The 18,434-nt window shown below is 43.3% G+C and overlaps 1 protein-coding gene and 1 long non-coding RNA gene across 2 annotated transcripts in view; one reads left to right on the top strand and one right to left on the bottom strand.

The window, feature by feature from the left end:
• Nucleotides 1-473: 473 nt before the first annotated feature.
• LOC123743359 (uncharacterized) overlaps nucleotides 474-18,434 on the bottom strand; it is a 202,407-nt gene continuing 184,446 nt past the window's right edge. The window contains exon 3 of the long non-coding RNA XR_014392549.1: nucleotides 474-702. This is a non-coding gene — a long non-coding RNA (uncharacterized LOC123743359). The remainder of the gene's footprint in view (nucleotides 703-18,434) is intronic.
• Nucleotides 5,832-18,434, top strand: part of LOC145879741 (NLR family CARD domain-containing protein 3-like) — a 29,271-nt gene continuing 16,668 nt past the window's right edge. Inside the window, exons 1-4 of the mRNA XM_082976096.1 lie at nucleotides 5,832-5,847; nucleotides 8,849-10,640; nucleotides 10,927-11,100; nucleotides 15,177-15,350. Coding sequence (XP_082832222.1) covers nucleotides 5,832-5,847; nucleotides 8,849-10,640; nucleotides 10,927-11,100; nucleotides 15,177-15,350 — 2,156 coding nt within the window. The remainder of the gene's footprint in view (nucleotides 5,848-8,848; nucleotides 10,641-10,926; nucleotides 11,101-15,176; nucleotides 15,351-18,434) is intronic.

Genomic DNA, 18,434 nt, shown 5'->3' with positions numbered 1-18,434 from the left:
GCCGGTACAGCTCGGTAAGCTAGCTAGCTTCTCTACCAGCAGCATCCTAGTTATCCTGGCAAGTCGGTACAGCTAGGTAAGCTAGCTAGCTACTCTACCAGCAGCATCCTAGTTATCCTAGCTAGTCGGTACAGGTAGGTAAGCTAGCTAGCTACTCTACCAGCAGCATCCTAGTTATCCTAGCTAGCCGGTACAGCTTGGTAAGCTAGCTAGCTACTCTACCAGCAAATCAAATCAAATCAAATGTATTTATATAGCCCTTCGTACATCAGCTGATATCTCAAAGTGCTGTACAGAAACCCAGCCTAAAACCCCAAACAGCAAGCAAAGCATGTGAAAGAAGCACGGTGGCTAGGAAAAACTCCCTAGGAAAAACTCCCTAGAAAGGCCAAAAACCTAGGAAGAAACCTAGAGAGGAACCAGGCTATGAGGGGTGGCCAGTCCTCTTCTGGCTGTGCAGGGTGGATATTATAACAGAACATGGTCAAGATGTTAAAATGTTCATAAATGACCAGCATGGTCAAATAATAATAATCATAGTAGTTGTCGAGGGTGCAACAAGCACGTCTAGTGAACAGGTCAGGGTTCCATAGCCGCAGGCAGAACAGTTGAAACTGGAGCAGCAGCACGGCCAGGTGGACTGGGGACAGCAAGGAGTCATCATACCAGGTAGTCCTGAGGCATGGTCCTAGGGCTCAGGTCCTCCGAGAGAAAGACAGAAAGAGATAAAGAGAGAAAGAGAGAATTAGAGAGAGCATATTTAAATTTACACAGGACACCGGATAAGACAGGAGAAATACTCCAGATGTAACAGACTGACCCTAGCCCCCCGACACATAAACTACTGCAGCATAAATACTGGAGGCAGAGACAGGAGGGATCAGAAGACACTGTGGCCCCATCCGATGATACCCCCGGACAGGGCCAAACAGGCAGGATATAACCCCACCCACTTTGCCAAAGCACAGCCCCCACACCACTAGAGGGATGTCTCCAACCACCAACTTACCGTCCTAAGACAAGGCCGAGTATAGCCCACAACGATCTCCGCCATGGCACAACCCAAGGGGGGGGCGCCAACCCAGACAGGAAGACCACGTCAGTGACTCAACCCACTCAAGTGACGCACCCCTCCCATGGACGGCATGGTGGAACACCAGTAAGCCAGTGACTAAGCCCCTGTAAAAGGGTTAGAGGCAGTGAATCCCAGTGGAAAGAGGGGAACCGGCAAGGCAGAGACAGCAAGGGCGGTTCGTTGCTCCAGCCTTTCCGTTCACCTTCACACTCCTGGGCCAGACTATACTTAATCATAGGACCTACTGAAGAGATAAGTCTTCAGTAAAGACTTAAAGGTTGAGACTGAGTCTGCGTCTCTCACATTGGTAGGCAGACAATTCCATAAAAATGGAGCTCTATAGGAGAAAGCCCTACCTCCAGCCATTTGCTTAGAAATTCTAGTGACAATTAGGAGGCCTGCGTCTTGTGACCGTAGCGTACGTGTAGGTATGTACGGCAGGACCAAATCGGAAAGATAGGTAGGAGCAAGCCCATGTAATGCTTTGTAGGTTAGCAGTAAAACCTTGAAATCAGCCCTTGCCTTAACAGGAAGCCAGTGTAGGGAGGCTAGCACTGGAGTAATATGATCACATTTTTTGGTTCTAGTCAGGATTCTAGCAGCCGTATTTAGCACTAACTGAAGTTTGTTTAGTGCTTTATCCAGGTAGCCGGAAAGTAGAGCATTGCAGTAGTCCAGCCTAGAAGTAACAAAAGCATGGATTAATTTTTCTGCGTCATTTTTGGACAGAAAGTTTCTGATTTTTGCAATGTTACGTAGATGGAAAAAAGCTGTCCTTGAAACAGTCTTGATATGTTCTTCAAAAGAGAGATCAGGGTCCAGAGTAACGCCGAGGTCCTTCACAGTTTTATTTGAGACGACTGTACAACCATCCAGATTAATTGTCAGATTCAACAGAAGATCTCTTTGTTTCTTGGGACCTAGAACAAGCATCTCTGTTTTGTCCGAGTTTAAAAGTAGAAAGTTTGCAGCCATCCACTTCTTTATGTCTGAAACACAGGCTTCTAGCGAGGGCAATTTTGGGGCTTCACCATGTTTCATTGAAATGTACAGCTGTGTGTCGTCCGCATAGCAGTGAAATTTAACATTATGTTTTCGAATGACATCCCCAAGAGGTAAAATATATAGTGAAAACAATAGTGGTCCTAAAACGGAACCTTGAGGAACACCGAAATTTACAATTGATTTGTCAGAGGACAAACCATTCACAGAGACAAACTGATATCTTTCCGACAGATAAGATCTAAACCAGGCCAGAACTTGTCCATGTAGACCAATTTGGGTTTCCAATCTCTCCAAAAGAATGTGGTGATCGATGGTATCAAAAGCGGCACTAAGATCTAGGAGCACGAGGACAGATGCAGAGCCTCGGTCTGACGTCATTAAAAGGTCATTTACCACCTTCACAAGTGCAGTCTCAGTGCTATGATGGGGTCTAAAACCAGACTGAAGCGTTTCGTATACATTGTTTGTCTTCAGGAAGGCAGTGAGTTGCTGTGCAACAGCTTTTTCTAAAATTTTTGAGAGGAATGGAAGATTCGATATAGGCCGATAGTTTTTTATCATTTCTGGATCAAGATTCGGCTTTTTCAAGAGAGGCTTTATTACTGCCACTTTTAGTGAGCTTGGTACACATCCGGTGGATAGAGAGCCGTTTATTATGTTCAACATAGGAGGGCCAAGCACAGGAAGCAGCTCTTTCAGTAGTTTACTTGGAATAGGGTCCAGTATGCAGCTTGAGGGTTTGGAGGCCATGATTATTTTCATCATTGTGTCAAGAGATATAGTACCAAAACACTTTAGTATCTCCCTTGATCCTAGGTCCTGGCAGAGTTGTGTAGACTCAGGACAATGGAGCTTTGGAGGAATACCCAGATTTAAAGAGGAGTCCGTAATTTGCTTTCTAATGATCATGATCTTTTCCTCAAAGAAGTTCATAAATGTATTACTGCTGAAGTGAAAGCCATCCTCCATTTGCGAAGGCTGCTTTTTAGTTAGCTTTGGGACAGTATCAAAAATAAATTTCGGATTGTTCTTATTTTCCTCAATTAAGTTGGAAAAATAGGATGATCGAGCAGCAGTGAGGGCTCTTCGATACTGCACGGTACTGTCTTTCCAAGCTAGTCGGAAGACTTCCAGTTTGGTGTGGCGCCATTTCCAATCCAATTTTCTGGAAGCTTGCTTCAGAGCTCGTGTATTTTCTGTATACCAGGGAGCTAGTTTCTTATGACAGATGTTTTTAGTTTTTAGGGGTGCAACTGCATCTAGGGTATTGCGCAAGGTTAAATAGAGTTCCTCGGTTAGGTTGTTAACTGATTTTTGTCCTCTGACGTCCTTGGGTAGGCAGAGGCAGTCTGGAAGGGCATCAAGGAATCTTTGGGTTGTCTGAGAATTTATAGCACCACTTTTAATGCTCCTTGGTTGGGGTCTGAGCAGATTATTTGTTGCGATTGCAAACGTAATAAAATGGTGGTCCGATAGTCCAGGATTATGAGAAAAACATTAAGATCCACAACATTTATTCCATGGGACAAAACTAGGTCCAGAGTATGACTGTGGCAGTGAGTAGGTCCAGAGACATGTTGGACAAAACCCACTGAGTCGATGATGGCTCCGAAAGCCTTTTGGAGTGGGTCTGTGGACTTTTCCATGTGAATGTTAAAGTCACCAAAAATTTAAATATTATCTGCTATGACTACAAGATCCGATAGGAATTCAGGGAACTCAGTGAGGAACACTGCATATGGCCCAGGAGGCCTGTAAACAGTAGCTATAAAAAGTGAGTGAGTAGGCTGCATAGATTTCATGACTAGAAGCTCAAAAGACGAAAAGGTCATTGGTTTTTTTTTTTGTAAATTGAAATTTGCTATCGTAAATGTTAGCAACACCTCCGCCTTTGCCGGATGCACGGGGGGTATGGTCACTAGTGTAACCAGGGGGTGAGGCCTCATTTAACACAGTAAATTCATCAGGATTAAGCCATGTTTCAGTCAGGCCAATCACATCAAGATTATTATCAGTGATTAGTTAATTGACTATAACTGCCTTGGAAGTGAGGGATCTAACATTAAGTAACCCAATTTTGAGATGTGAGGTATCACAATCTCTTTCAATAATGGCAGGAATGGAGGAGGTCTTTATACTAGTGAGATTGCTAAAGCGAACACCGCCATTTTTAATTTTGCCCAACATAAATCGAGGCACAGACACGGTCTCAATGGGGAAAGCTGAGCTGACTACGCTGACTGTGCTAGTGGCAGACTCCACTAAGCTGGCAGGCTGGCTAACAGCCTGCTGCCTGGCCTGCACCCTATTTCATTGTGGAGCTAGAGGAGTTAGAGCCCTGTCTATGTTCGTAGATAAGATGAGAGCACCCCTCCAGCTAGGATGGAGTCCGTCACTCCTCAACAGGCCAGGCTTGGTCCTGTTTGTGGGTGAGTCCCAGAAAGAGGGCCAATTATCTACAAATTCTATCTTTTGGGAGGGGCAGAAAACAGTTTTCAACCAGCGATTGAGTTGTGAGACTCTGCTGTAGAGCTCATCACTCCCCCTAACTGGGAGGGGGCCAGAGACAATTAATCGATGCCGACACATCTTTCTAGCTGATTTACACGCTGAAGCTATGTTGCGCTTGGTGACCTCTGACTGTTTCATCCTAACATCCTAGTTATCCTAGCTAGTCGGTACAGCTAGGTAAGCTAGCTAGCTACTCTACCAGCAGCATCCTAGTTATCCTTGCTAGTCGGTACAGCTAGGTAAGCTAGCTAGCTACTCCACCAGCAGCATCCTAGTTATCCTAGCTAGCCGGTACAGCTAGGTAAGCTAGCTAGCTACTCTACCAGCAGCATCCTAGTTATCCTAGGTAGTCGGTACAGCTAGGTAAGCTTGCTAGCTAGCTACTCTACCAGCAGCATCCTAGTTATCCTATCCTCCCTCTCTCGTTGACGGATGCTGGCTACCTCTGTCCAGTTCTCCTCTCTTCACTAGATGGACGGTAACTTTAATGTTTAACCCCTCTGTGTCCAAGGACCAATCTTTTGAATATTATTTTCGGGGCGCCTCAAGTAGGCTGGACACATTCAGTTTTTTTTATTCTCAGCTGCCTCACCAATGTCTGTAAGTAAATTAATAACTTTAATTGCTAAATATTTCCAATAGATGGGAGCATAAGACCACGAAACATCAGTTATTTGCTAACGTTACAAGCAGCAATATGATTGACATAAAATAGCATGCAACAACAGACTATATGTCCCATGATTTTCTAAAATGGTCACTCATTAACATTACTTTGGTTAGCTATATATCTTGTATTAGGGCTGTGTTGCTTTTGGGAGAGCAACAAAAATAGTAACTATAGCAGGTATTGAACCCTGGTAAATAATCACAAGTCAGAACCTCAACCTCAGTATACATGCATTATAAAACATCATCATAATATCTGATATTGTGAGTAAACAACCTCGGAATAGAAAAGACAAGAGTGCATTTTCCAGCCCGCCAATAAATGACATAATTCAACCCTCCCGGTTATTAAATTTACCTCAACATTCCCCTGGAGAAGACAGAGTGACAACACAAGCTTTTTAGTGGGGCTGAGTTGACTACTAGCGAGAGAAGACAGAGTGGCTCGATGCTGGTTGATGAATTTGACAATGAATGTACCTGGAAAATAGTTTTTTCTTGACCAGAGGTGACTGAATTAATGTTCAGACTTATTGAAAATCGTTATATTAATGAAGTATAATTTCAAAACATGAGCATAAAACCAGGTAATTATAAACATGAATCATAATAATATTACTATACAGTAATCTGTTAAATGCTTTTTCAGTCCTTCCTCTTGCGTTAGCAGTGTGGAAAGGGACAGAAAGAAGCGCAGGGAGTGGTGGTGTATCCAGGGAGAACTAAACTAACCTTCTGAAATGTCATTAGTTGTCTTATGCTGCCATCTATTGGAATTATTAAGCAACTGCAGTAGTACTTAATTAATAATGTGTAATTCCTTACTAAAGTAGTAATTACTCAGAATTACAAAATATAACATTTTCTACTTCATTTTACCACTTACAAAAATAAAATAACAATTTATAGCATAACAAACAATTAAACTGACATAAACCAAAAACAATTAATTTAGTTAATTTAGTTAATTTAGTTAATTACCAAATTGAGCCGGTCGGTCACATTTGAGAGTGAGGCAGATATATAGCATTTTGCAAAAAAAACATGATTTGTGTATCTCTAAAGTGAAAACATCAAGTGATAGATTTTAAACAAATACCTGTCTGTGAGAGATGTAATGTTTGTCTCTGTTGTGTTGTAGACCAATCAAGCAGGAGAGACCAGCCTCCCCTGTTCCCAGCTGTGTGTCCATGAAGAGTGACCAGTCTATGGATCCTCCTAATCACTTTAGAGAGGGAGACTTTTCTACTGAACAAAGGTAAGAAGAACTCATGGGTCATGGTCAGAGAGTTAAACAACACTGTCTCTAGACATTTCTCCTCTCCCATTTTCCCATTTATTTATCTTGTTTTCATAATCCATAGGCTAATACTTCTGTCCATTTTCATAGTCCTAAAACAATATTAAACAAACACAACGTTCCCTCACGGTGTGTGTGTGTGTGTGTGTCTCTGTCTCTCTGCCTGTCTCTCTGCCTATCTCTCTGCCTGTCTCTCTGTCTGTCTGCCTGTCTCTGCCTTCCCTGTAGCTCAGTTGGTAGAGCATGGTGTTTGCAACACCAGGGTTGTGGGTTCGATTCCCACGGGGGGCCAGCACAGGAAAAAAAAATAAAAAATGTATGAAATTGTATGAAATGTATGCATTCACTACTGTAAGTCGCTCTGGATAAGAGCGTCTGCTAAATGACTAAAATGTAAATGTAAAATGTCTTTCTAATTTCTGTCTTTCTCTGTCTGTGTGTCTGTGTTTCTGTCTTTGTCTGTCTGTCTCTGTCTGTTTGTCTGTCTGTCTCTGTGTTTGTCTGCCTGTCTTTCTGTCTCTGTGTTTGTCTGTCTGTCTCTCTGTGTCTGTCTGTCTCTCTGCCTGTCTTTCTGTCTCTGTCTGTCTGTCTGTCTGTCCGTACTCACTCCCTGGATGAGGAGATGTAATCTCATGTTTTGTCCACAGAAACCAACAGGAGAGATCAGAGTCAGAGATTCTCAGTGGTCAGTCTTCCCAGAGTCATCAAACAGACCTGGACTCCATATTCAGTGTATGTGGTCCTGTTATGTACATTTGTTTTTGTTTACCTCAAGTAAAGTTGATGTGTCAATCATTCATTAATGTGTTGATGAGAAAGCATTTCTTCTCTTGCTTAACTTATTTACTTGATTTATTTCAGTTGCTTGAAGAGAATATTATGACATTTGTGAAGAACGAGCTGAAGATGTTCAAGAGGATTCTTAGTCCAGAACTCCCAGAATGCTTTGAGAGTCAGAAGCAGGATAAGGAAGTGGTGGATGCTGAAGATGAGAAGCAGGAGAGCAGTGCCAGAGAGGGGGCTCTGAAGATCACACTGCACGTCCTGAGGAAAATGAACCAGAAGGAGCTTGCTGACACATTGGAGAGAAGTAAGATCTGTCTGCCTCATGTTGAATGCTGTTTTATAACATTTAAAAGCTGTAGCTAAAGTCCAGCTAAAGTAGCTGTGTAACTCAATGATATTGTAGCAGCCTTAACACTGTTAGGTTCTAATGTTCAGAGTAAATAACTCACGGACACTAGAGAAACTTAACCAGGTTTAATTCTTCCCAAAGGGTCCTTACAGCTGTAATTCAGACAACAAAAACCATTTCACACAAGCACTGATATGTAACCCTTTCTCCTAGGCTGAGTCTCCTCCTACACAACTGAACAGCCAATGTATCTATGTTGCTAGACAGAACCTTAGTGATATCTGTTCTTCCTCACTTCATCTGACCTGATCTCTGCCCCAAATTGCTCACTCCTCCCTAAATCACGGCTGTCATGGTGACTTGTACCAGACTGTGTCTCTTCTCCTCCCAGAGGATCCCTGATGGCTAACAATAACATATCCTGACATAATGTAAACGCCATACATTACCCTCTCTCCCTCAGTGACATATCCTGACATAATGTAAACGATATACATTACCCTCTCTCCCTCAGTGACATATCCTGACATAATGTAAACGTTATACATTACCCTCTCTCCCTCAGTGACATATCCTGACATAATGTAAACGATATACATTACCCTCTCTCCCTCAGTGACATATCCTGACATAATGTAAACGTTATACATCTATTCCTCAGTGACATTATACGTTTCTAAGATCTCTACCCGTCTCCCCTTATCAATGCCTGCCACATGTAATCGCTTCCCTGCACTCAACACATTCCAAGATTAATTGCACACACTATATACCTTCCTGCTACAGAACCTCCTACTTAACTTCTGGTGTAGACCATCTAAACCTCAGTACTCCCTCAGTGACATGAATAAGTATATTTTATATTCTCAAAACCCAACAACACAACACCTATTTACCTCATGAAGTAGCAGCAGGATGTGTTGTGATGATTCATTTAGAGAGAGAGAGAGACAACATTAATAATACCATCAATAATACCAATAATAATATAATCAGTCACACCAGTCTGTAATGCATTATGAAAACATTTACACATTGATACAGCCAGTTAAGAGAATAAATGATTATAATTTAACATTTTATAACAGTCCTACACTACTGTAGACATTAAAACAGACGTAATATTAATATCCTGTGTTATTTCTTCATTCAGATGAGCTTGCTGTGATTTGCCAACGAGAACTCAAATCTAATCTAAAGAAGAAGTTTCAATGTGTATTTGAGGGGATCGCTAAACAAGGAAACCCAACACTTCTCAATAAGATCTACACAGAGCTCTACATCACAGAGGGTGGAACAGGAGAGGTCAATAATGAACATGAGCTGAGACAGATTGAGACAACAACCAGGAAACAAGCAAGACCAGAGACTGCAATCAAATGTAACGACATCTTCAAACCCTTAACTGGACAAGACAAATGTATCAGAACTGTGCTGACAAAGGGAGTTGCTGGCATTGGAAAAACAGTCTCTGTGCAGAAGTTCATTCTGGACTGGGCTGAAGGAAAAGAAAATCAGGATGTCCAATTTGTATTTTCATTCCCTTTCCGGGAGCTGAATTTGATGAAAGAGGACAAACACACTTTCATTGAACTTCTTAATCACTTCTCAATGGAAACCAAACAATCAAGAATCTCCAACTTTGACAAGTACAAAGTTCTGTTTATCTTTGATGGTCTGGATGAGTGCCGACTGCCCCTAGACTTCCAGAAGAACAAGATCTGTTGTGACGTCACAGAGTCAACCTCAGTGGATGTTCTGCTGACAAATCTCATCAAGGGAAATCTGCTTCCCTCTGCTCTCCTCTGGATAACTACCCGACCTGCAGCAGCCAATAAGATCCCTTCATGGTGTGTTGGCCAGGTGACAGAGGTACGAGGGTTCAATGACCCACAGAAGGAGGAGTACTTCAGGAAGAGATTCAGTGATGAGGACCTGGCCAGCAGAATCATCTCACACATAAAGACATCAAGGAGCCTCCACATCATGTGCCACATTCCAGTCTTCTGTTGGATTTCTGCAACAGTCCTTGAACACATGCTGAAACATAAGAGAGAAGAGATGCCCAAGACTCTGACTGAGATGTACACACACCTTGTGGTGTTTCATACCAAACAAAATAATGAAAAGTATCTTGGGAAAGAAGAAACAGGTCCACACTGGAATAAAGAGAGCATTCTGTCACTGGGAAAACTGGCTTTTCAACAGCTTGTGAATGGCAATCTGATGTTCTATGAAGCAGACCTGAAAGAGGCTGGCATTGATGTCAATGAAGCCTCAGTGTACTCAGGATTGTGTACACAGCTCTTTAAAGAGGAATGTGGGCTGTACCAGGACAAGGTGTACTGCTTTGTTCATCTGAGCATTCAGGAGTTTCTGGCTGCTGTATATGTGTTCCTCTCATTCATCAACAACAATGAGAATCTAATGGCCGAACTGCAATCAACATCCATGAACTTTTCTGTGAGGATCAAACAAAGGCGTAAAGTTACTTTCTACAAGAGTGCTGTGGATCAAGCCTTACAAAGTGAGACAGGAAACCTGGACCTGTTCCTCCGCTTCCTTCTGGGCCTCTCACTGGAGTCCAATCAGAAACACTTACGAGGTCTACTGACAAAGACAAGAAGCAGCTCACAGAGCCATGAAGAAACAGTCAAGTACATCAAGGAGAAGATCAGGAAGAATCCCTCTCCAGAGAGGTGCATCAATCTGTTCCACTGTCTGAATGAACTGAATGACCATTCTCTAGTGGAGGAGATCCAAAGATACCTGAGATCAGGAAGTGTCTCAAAACCCAAACTGTCACCTGCGCAGTGGTCAGCTCTGGTCTTTGTGTTGCTGACTTCAGAAAAGGAGCTAAATGTGTTTGACCTGAAGAAATACTCCAGATCAGAGGAAGGTCTTCTGAGGCTGCTGCCAGTGGTCAAAGCCTCCAGAGTTGTTCTGTGAGTAAATAAAATGACATATAAGAACTAATCATCAGGAAGCAATATTCAGTTTTGCGAAAAATATGTATTATAATATGTTTATAATATTATATTGAATAACATATTGATTAAATGCATTGATTTTCACATTAGTATAACAAAATGACCATACAATTCTAGAAGACGGATGATGAATCTATATGTTGTTTGGGAGAATAAACCAAATGCATCTGCCATTGTCCTTCTACACTACTGGTGTTAAATGAACAGTGTGTTTGTGAAGTCATGATGATTTCTTTGTCAGGCTGTCAGGCTGTGGAGTCACAGAGGAAGGCTGTGCTTCTCTGGTCTCAGCTCTGAAGTCAAACCCCTCACACCTGAGAGAGCTGGATCTGAGTAATAATGACCTGAAGAATTCAGGAGTGAAGCTGCTCTCTGCTGGGCTGGGGAATCCCCACTGTAAACTGGAGACTCTGAGGTCAGTATTCCTGTAGTTGGTCAACAAGTGATTCTGTTCACCAGATCCACATGTGTTTACCAGGCACACATAGTCCACACCATATGTGTTTGGACAGTGAAGCTTACAGTTTTAAATGTGGTGCTATGCTCCAGCATTTTGGATTTGAGTTAGAATGTTTCATATTAGGCGACAGTACAGAATGTCACCTTTTATTTGAGGTTAATGGAGAGAGGTTAGTATGTTTTGTTGTAGCCTCTGAAACTCTCACATTATTATTCATGATTCATTCATGATCTTTCTCAATCATGGCAGTCACAGGCTTGATGTAGTCATTACGTTCAAAGAATGTGGGACCAAATACTATACTTTTGACTACTTTAATACACTATAAGTGAATTGGTCAGAATTAGAGGTAGACCGATTCTGATTTTTCGGCAATACCGATTATTGGAGGACCCAAAAAAATCCGATACCGATTAATCATATATATATATATATATATATATATATATATATATATATATATATATATATATATATATATATATATATAAATAAATAATGACAATTACAACAATACCGAATGAACACTTACTTAAACTTAATATAATACATAAATCAAATCTATTTAGAATCAAATAAATAATGAAACATGTTCAAATTGGTTTAAATAATGCAAAAACACAGTGTTGAAGAAGAAAGTAAAAGTGCAATATGTGCCATGTAAAAAGCTAACTTTTAAGTTACTTGCTCAGAACATATGAAAGCTGGTGGTTCAATATTCCCAGTTCTTCAATATTCCCAGTTAAGAAGTTTTAGGTTGTAGTTATTATAGGGATAATGATGCACCGACTATTTCGCTCTATACCATTTGTATTTAATATACCTTTCACTATTGGATGTTTTAATCAGCACTTTAGTATTGCCAGCCTAATCTCAGGGTTGATAGGCTTGAAGTCATAAACAGCGCTGTGCTTCAAACATTGCTATGAGCTGCTGGCAAACGCAGTAAAGTTTGAATGAATGCTTACGAACCTGCTGCTGGCTACCACCGCTCAGTCAGACGGCTCTATCAAATATCAAATCATAGACTTAATTATAATATAATAAACACATAAATACGAGCCTTTGGTCATTAATATGGTCAAATTCGGAAATTATCATTTCGAAAACAAAATGTTTATTCTTTCAGTGAAATACGGAACCGTTCCGTATTTTATCGAACGGGTGGCAACCCTAAGTCTAAATATTGCTGTTACATTGCACAACCTTCAATGTTATGTCATAATTATGTAAAATTCTGGCAAATTAGTTCACAACGAGCCAGGCGGCCCAAACTGTTGCATATACCCTGACTCTGCTTGCACAATGCAAGAGAAGGGACACAATTTTCCTAGGTAATATTGCCTGCTAACATTAATTTATTTTAACTCAATATACAGGTTTAAAAATATATACTTCTGTGTATTGATTTTAAGAAAGGCATTGATGTTTATGGTTAGGTACATTTGTGCAAAGATTGTGCTTTTTTCGGCAATGCGCTTTTGGGCTAGGTGGCACCAAATCGTCCCACCTACGTAACAGCCAGTTGAATCCTGTGGCGCGATTTTCAAATACCTTAGAAATGCTATTACTTCAATTTCTCAAACATATGACTATTTTACAGCATTTTAAAGACAAGACTCTCGTTAATCTAACCACACTGTCCGATTTCAAAAAGGCTTTACAACGAAAGCAAAACATTAGATTATTATAAATAATCAGACACCCATTTTTCAAGCTAGCATATAATGTCACAAAAACCCAGAAGACAGCTAAATGCAGCACTAACCTTTGATGATCTTCATCAGATGACACACCTAGGACATTATGTTATACAATACATGCATGTTTTGTTCAATCAAGTTCATATTTATATCAAAAAACAGCTTTTTACATTAGCATGTGACGTTCAGAACTAGCTTACCCCCCGCAAACTTCCGGGGAATTTAGTAACAATTTACTAAATTACTCACGATAAACGTTCACAAAAAGTATAACAATTATTTTAAGAATTATAGATACAGAACTCCTCTATGCACTCGATATGTCCGATTTTAAAATAGCTTTTTGGTGAAAGCACATTTTGCAATATTCTAAGTACATAGCCCAGCCATCACGGGCTAGCTATTTAGACACCCAGCACGTTTAGCCTTCACCAAAATCAGATTTACTATAACAAAAATGTTATTACCTTTCCTGTTCTTCGTCAGAATGCACTCCCAGGACTTCTACTTCAATAACAAATGTTGGTTTGGTCCCAAATAATCCATCGTTATATCCAAACAGTGTCGTTTTGTTCGTGCGTTCTAGACACTATCCGAAATGGTAAATAAGGGTCGCGCGCATGGCGCATTTCGTGACAAAACATTTCTAAATATTCCATTACCGTACTTCGAAGCATGTTAACCGCTGTTTAAAATCAATTTTTATGCAATTTATCTCGTAAAAAAGCGATAATATTCCGACCGGGAATCTGCGTTTCGGTAAATAGAGGGAAAAAAAGAAAGACGGGGGCGGCCAGTGCACGAGCCTAAGCCCTTTGTCCTCTGATCGGCCACTTGACAAAGGCGATAAAGTGCTTCAGCCTGGGGCTGCAATGACGACATTCTGTTTTTTCCCGGGCTCTGAGAGCCTATGGGAGCCGTGGGAAGTGTCACGTTACCGCAGAGATCCTTTGTTTTGGAAAGAGATGTCAAAGAAAGCCAATAAATGGTCAGACAGGCCACTTCCTGTAAAGGAATCTCTCAGGTTTTTGCCTGCCATATGAGTTCTGTTATACTCACAGACACCATTCAAACAGTTTTAGAAATGTTAGGGTGTTTTCTATCCATATCTAATAAGTATATGCATATTCTAGTTACTGGGTAGGAGTGGTAACCAGATTAAATCGGGTATGTTTTTTATCCGGCGGTGTAAATACTGCCCCCTAGCCCTAACAGGTTAAATCATCACCCGTTTGGCGAAGTTGAAGTAGGCTGTGATTCGATGATAAATTAACAGCCACCACATTGATTATATGGAACGCAGGACAAGCTAGTTAACCTAGTAATGTCATCAACCATGTGTAGTTAACTAGTGATTATGTTTTTATAAGATAAGTTTAATGCTAGCTAGCAACTTACCTTGGCTGCTTGCTGCACTCGCGTAACAGGTGGTCAGCCTGCCACGCAGTTTCCTTGTGGATTGCAATTTAATCGGCCATAATCGGCGTCCAAAAATGCAGATTACTGATTATTATGAAAACTTGAAATTGGCCCTAATTAATCGGCCATGCCGATTAATTGTCGACCTCTAGTCAGAATACTTATGACTTCTTCAAATAGGGAGACTTGATATTTAAAGTGTTTACATTTTTCTAAATGGTGAAACAGATACAGTGGCTTGTGTAAGTATTCACCCCCCTTGGCATTTTTCCTATTTTGTTGCCTTACAACCTGGAATTAAAATAGATTTTTGGGGGGTTTGTATCATTTATTTTACACAACATGCCTACCACTTTGAAGATGCAAAATATTTGTTATTGTGAAACAAACAAGAAATAAGACAAAAAAACAGAACATTTGAGCGTGCATATCTATTCACCCCCCCCAAAGTCAATACTTTGTAGAGCCACCTTTTGCAGCAATTACAGCTGCAAGTCCCTTGGTGTATGTCTCTATAAACTTGGCACATCTAGCCACTGGGATGTTTGCCCATTCTTCAAGGCAAAACTGCTCCAGCTCCTTCAAGTTGGATGGGTTCCTCTGGTGTACAGCAATCTTTAAGTCATGCCACAGATCCCCAATTGGATTGAGGTCTGGGCTTTGACTAGGCCATTCCAAGTATTTTGACCTTTACTGCTTTTTAAACTGGTCCGGTCAGTCGACTCAAATATTCGTACTATACATCTTTCTCTCTACAAGTAATATTAGGATCATTTATAATAATGATACATTCATTAATTAATAGATATGGCAGGTTTCAGGACAGAAAATGTTGAAAAAATGTATTGCCACTTTTTAAACGACCAAAGAATAGCAGTGTGATTTTAATAGGATTTTACTCTTTGTCAGGTTGTCAGGCTGTGGAGTCACAGAGGAAGGCTGTGCTTCTCTGGTCTCAGCTCTGAGGTCAAATCCCTCACACCTGAGAGAGCTGGACCTGAGTAACAATGACCTGAAGGATTCAGGAGTGAAGCTGCTCTCTGCTGGACTGGGGAATCCCCACTGTAAACTGGAGACTCTGAGGTCAGTATTCCTGTAGTTGGTAAACAAGTGATAACTGTTCACCAGATCCACATGTGTTTACCAGGCACACATAGTCCACACCATATGTGTTTCGACAGTGAAGCATACCATTTTTGTCACAAGTGTAGAGAGGAGTAGGCAGGAGGCAGTCACAGGTTTAGAACTACTGAGTGTATTAAAGCACCATAGATAAAAGCGTGACAAAACCCAAGTACTCAGGAAATATTAGGAGAGATTCTTCTCAGGAAAACCACCAACATTTACAATGACCGACAAAGACAAATGACATATATATATATATATATATATATATATATATATATATATACATATATACTGTCACGGTTGTCGTAGGAATGAGCGGACCAAAGTGCAGCTTGTGTGTCGTTCCACATTTTATTTATACTGTGAAACTATGCAATACATAAATAAACTGAATGACAAAACAACAAACCGTGACGCAGAGGTGAAACATACACTACTCAAAATTAATCTCCCACAAACCCAGGTGGGACAAACACCAACTTAAATATGACCTCCAATTAGAGACAACGATGACCAGCTGCCTCTAATTGGAGATCATCTCAAACAAAGCCCAACATAGAAATACAAAAACTAGAACAACCCAACATAGAAATACAAAACTAGAACATAACATAGAAAAACTAAACTAGAACACCCCCCTGTCATGCCCTGACCTACTCTACCATAGAAAATAACAGCTTACCATGGTCAGGACGTGACAGTACCCCCCCCCCAAAGGTGCAGACTCCAAATGCAACTAAACAACAAAAAACAAAAGGGAGGGTGGTGAGGGTAACAAGTGTCTATGGCAGCTCTGGTGCAGTACACAGAACCTTATCATCCAGCGAATCCTCCAGTAGAGGAGGCAGCTCTGGTTCGGGGCGTAACCCCCGCTCCGCCCGCTGATCCCTCCGCTTTTGCATCACTGGACCGTGGATCATCACTGGAGGTTCTAGACTGCAGACCGCCGCTGGAGGTTCTGGACTGGAGACCGGCGCTGGAGGTTCTGGACTGCAGACACCCGCTGGACGTTCTGGACTGCAGACCGTCGCTGAAGACTCCGGACTGGAGGACGTCACTGGAGGCACCGAACTGGAGGCCGTCGCTGGAGGCTCCGGACTGGAGGCCGTCTCAGGAGGTTCCGGACTGTGGGCCGTCTCAGGAGGTTCCGGACTGTGGGTCGTCTCAGGAGGTTCCAGACTGTGGGTCGTCTCAGGAGGTTCCGGACTCGGGGCCGTCTCAGGAGGTTCCGGACTCGGGGCCGTCTCAGGAGGTTCCGGACTGTGGGCCGTCTCAGGAGGTTCCGGACTGTGGGCCGTCTCAAGAGGTTCCGGACTGTAGGCCGTCTCAGGAGGTTCCGGACTGTAGGCCGTCTCAGGAGGTTCCGGACTGTAGAACGTCGCCGGAAGCTCTGGACTGGGAACTGTCGCCGGAAGCTCTGGACTGGGAACTGTCACCGGAAGCTCTGGACTGGGAATGCACACTGGAGGCCTGATGCGTGGGGCTGGCATAGGTGGTGCCAGACTGGTAACACGCACCTCAGGGCGAGTGCGGGGAGCAGGAACAGGAACAGGACACCCCGGACTGGGCAGGCGCACTGGAGGCCTGATGCGTGGGGCTGGCATAGGTGGCGCCAGACTGGTAACACGCACCTCAGGGCAAGTGCGGGGAGCAGGAACAGGGCGTACCAGGCTGGATAGACTCACTGAAGGCTGGGTACGTGGGGCAGGCACAGGATATACTGGACCGTGGAGGCGCACTGGAGGTCTCGAGCGTAGAGCTGGCACCACTCGTCCTGGCTGGATGCTTACTTTCGCCCGGCAAACGCAGGGAGCGGGCACAGGACGCACTGGGCGTTGGCTCAGGTCTCCACACTAACTCTGCCAATCTCCCCGTGTGCCCCCCCCAAAAAAAATTTGGGGCCTGGACGTACACCTCCATGGCTTTAGTCTCTGCATGCGAGAGAGGGTAGATGTGCCCCCGCGGTAGGATAGAACCAGGCAGTAGGTCGATAGTGCAGTCCCATGGGCGATGAGGGGGCAGGCATGCTCCTCGGCCTGTCACTTCCTCGCCTGGTTCTCCTTTTGGGACAGGTGTTCCAAGGATGGTCCGACTCCCCGCAGTAGGAGCAGAGACCCTGTTGACGGTGGCGTTGACGTTCCTCTGGGGGAAAGTGCGTCGTGCCCACGTCCATAGGTTCAGTCTCGCTGGAGATTCCTGGGAGAGACCCGAAACCCCTGGATGGGCGACGACGGGCATGAGCTGGTCCAGCGTGAGGTCCTCATCGCGACAGGTCAGCTCGGTCTGGACGTCTGCCTGTAGCCAGCGGAAAACCGTTAACAGGTCCTGGTTGTTCCAGCCAGTGGATGCAGCCACCGTCCGGAAATCCAGAGCATACTCAGACTCTGTCCTGGACCCCTGGTGTAGATGGAGGAGACGCTCACCTCCCTCTCACCTCCCTCTCGGCCCTCTGTTGGGTGGTCGAAGACGGCACGGAAGAGTTGGGTGAAGCGCTCATAGGATTGCACTTCTGGACCGTCCCTCTCCCAGACGGCGTGTGCCCACTCCAGAGCCTGTCAGCACCGAGATCACCAAGGCCAACTTATCCCTCTTAGAGGCCGTCCCGGCATGACGGGCAAGGTGGAGGTCACACTGCAGGAGAAACCCCATACAGTGAGCTGGGGTGCGGTCAATCCGCTCCGGGAGGGGCAGGTGGACGTTGCTGATCAGACCGGGTGTTGTAGATGGTGGTGGCGTGGCTGGAACGACCGCGGGGAGCTGGGAAGGTGGTGGTGTAGCCTGCAGATGGCGTACGGTCCGGAGCACCTCGTCCATGGGAGTCCCGAGGTGCTCCAGGTACGAGTCGTGGTGGAGGAGATCCTATAGCGGAGAGGTTGGGAAGTCCTGCTGCTTCCTGTTCTCTTGGGTCGGTCATAATAATGTACAATAATAAAGTACTCAGGAAATAGTAGGAGAGATTCCTCTCAGAAAAACAAGCAACATTTACAATGACCGACAAAGACAAATGACAGAGGGAGTATATATACAGTGATAGAGTGG

This window comes from Salmo salar, chromosome 06 (assembly GCF_965601325.2).
Source record: "Salmo salar chromosome 06, fSalSal1, whole genome shotgun sequence".
Classification (NCBI taxonomy): Eukaryota; Metazoa; Chordata; class Actinopteri; order Salmoniformes; family Salmonidae; genus Salmo; species Salmo salar.
The sequence above is the reverse complement of the archived record's forward strand: the minus strand, read 5'-3'. Positions and strand labels throughout refer to the sequence as shown.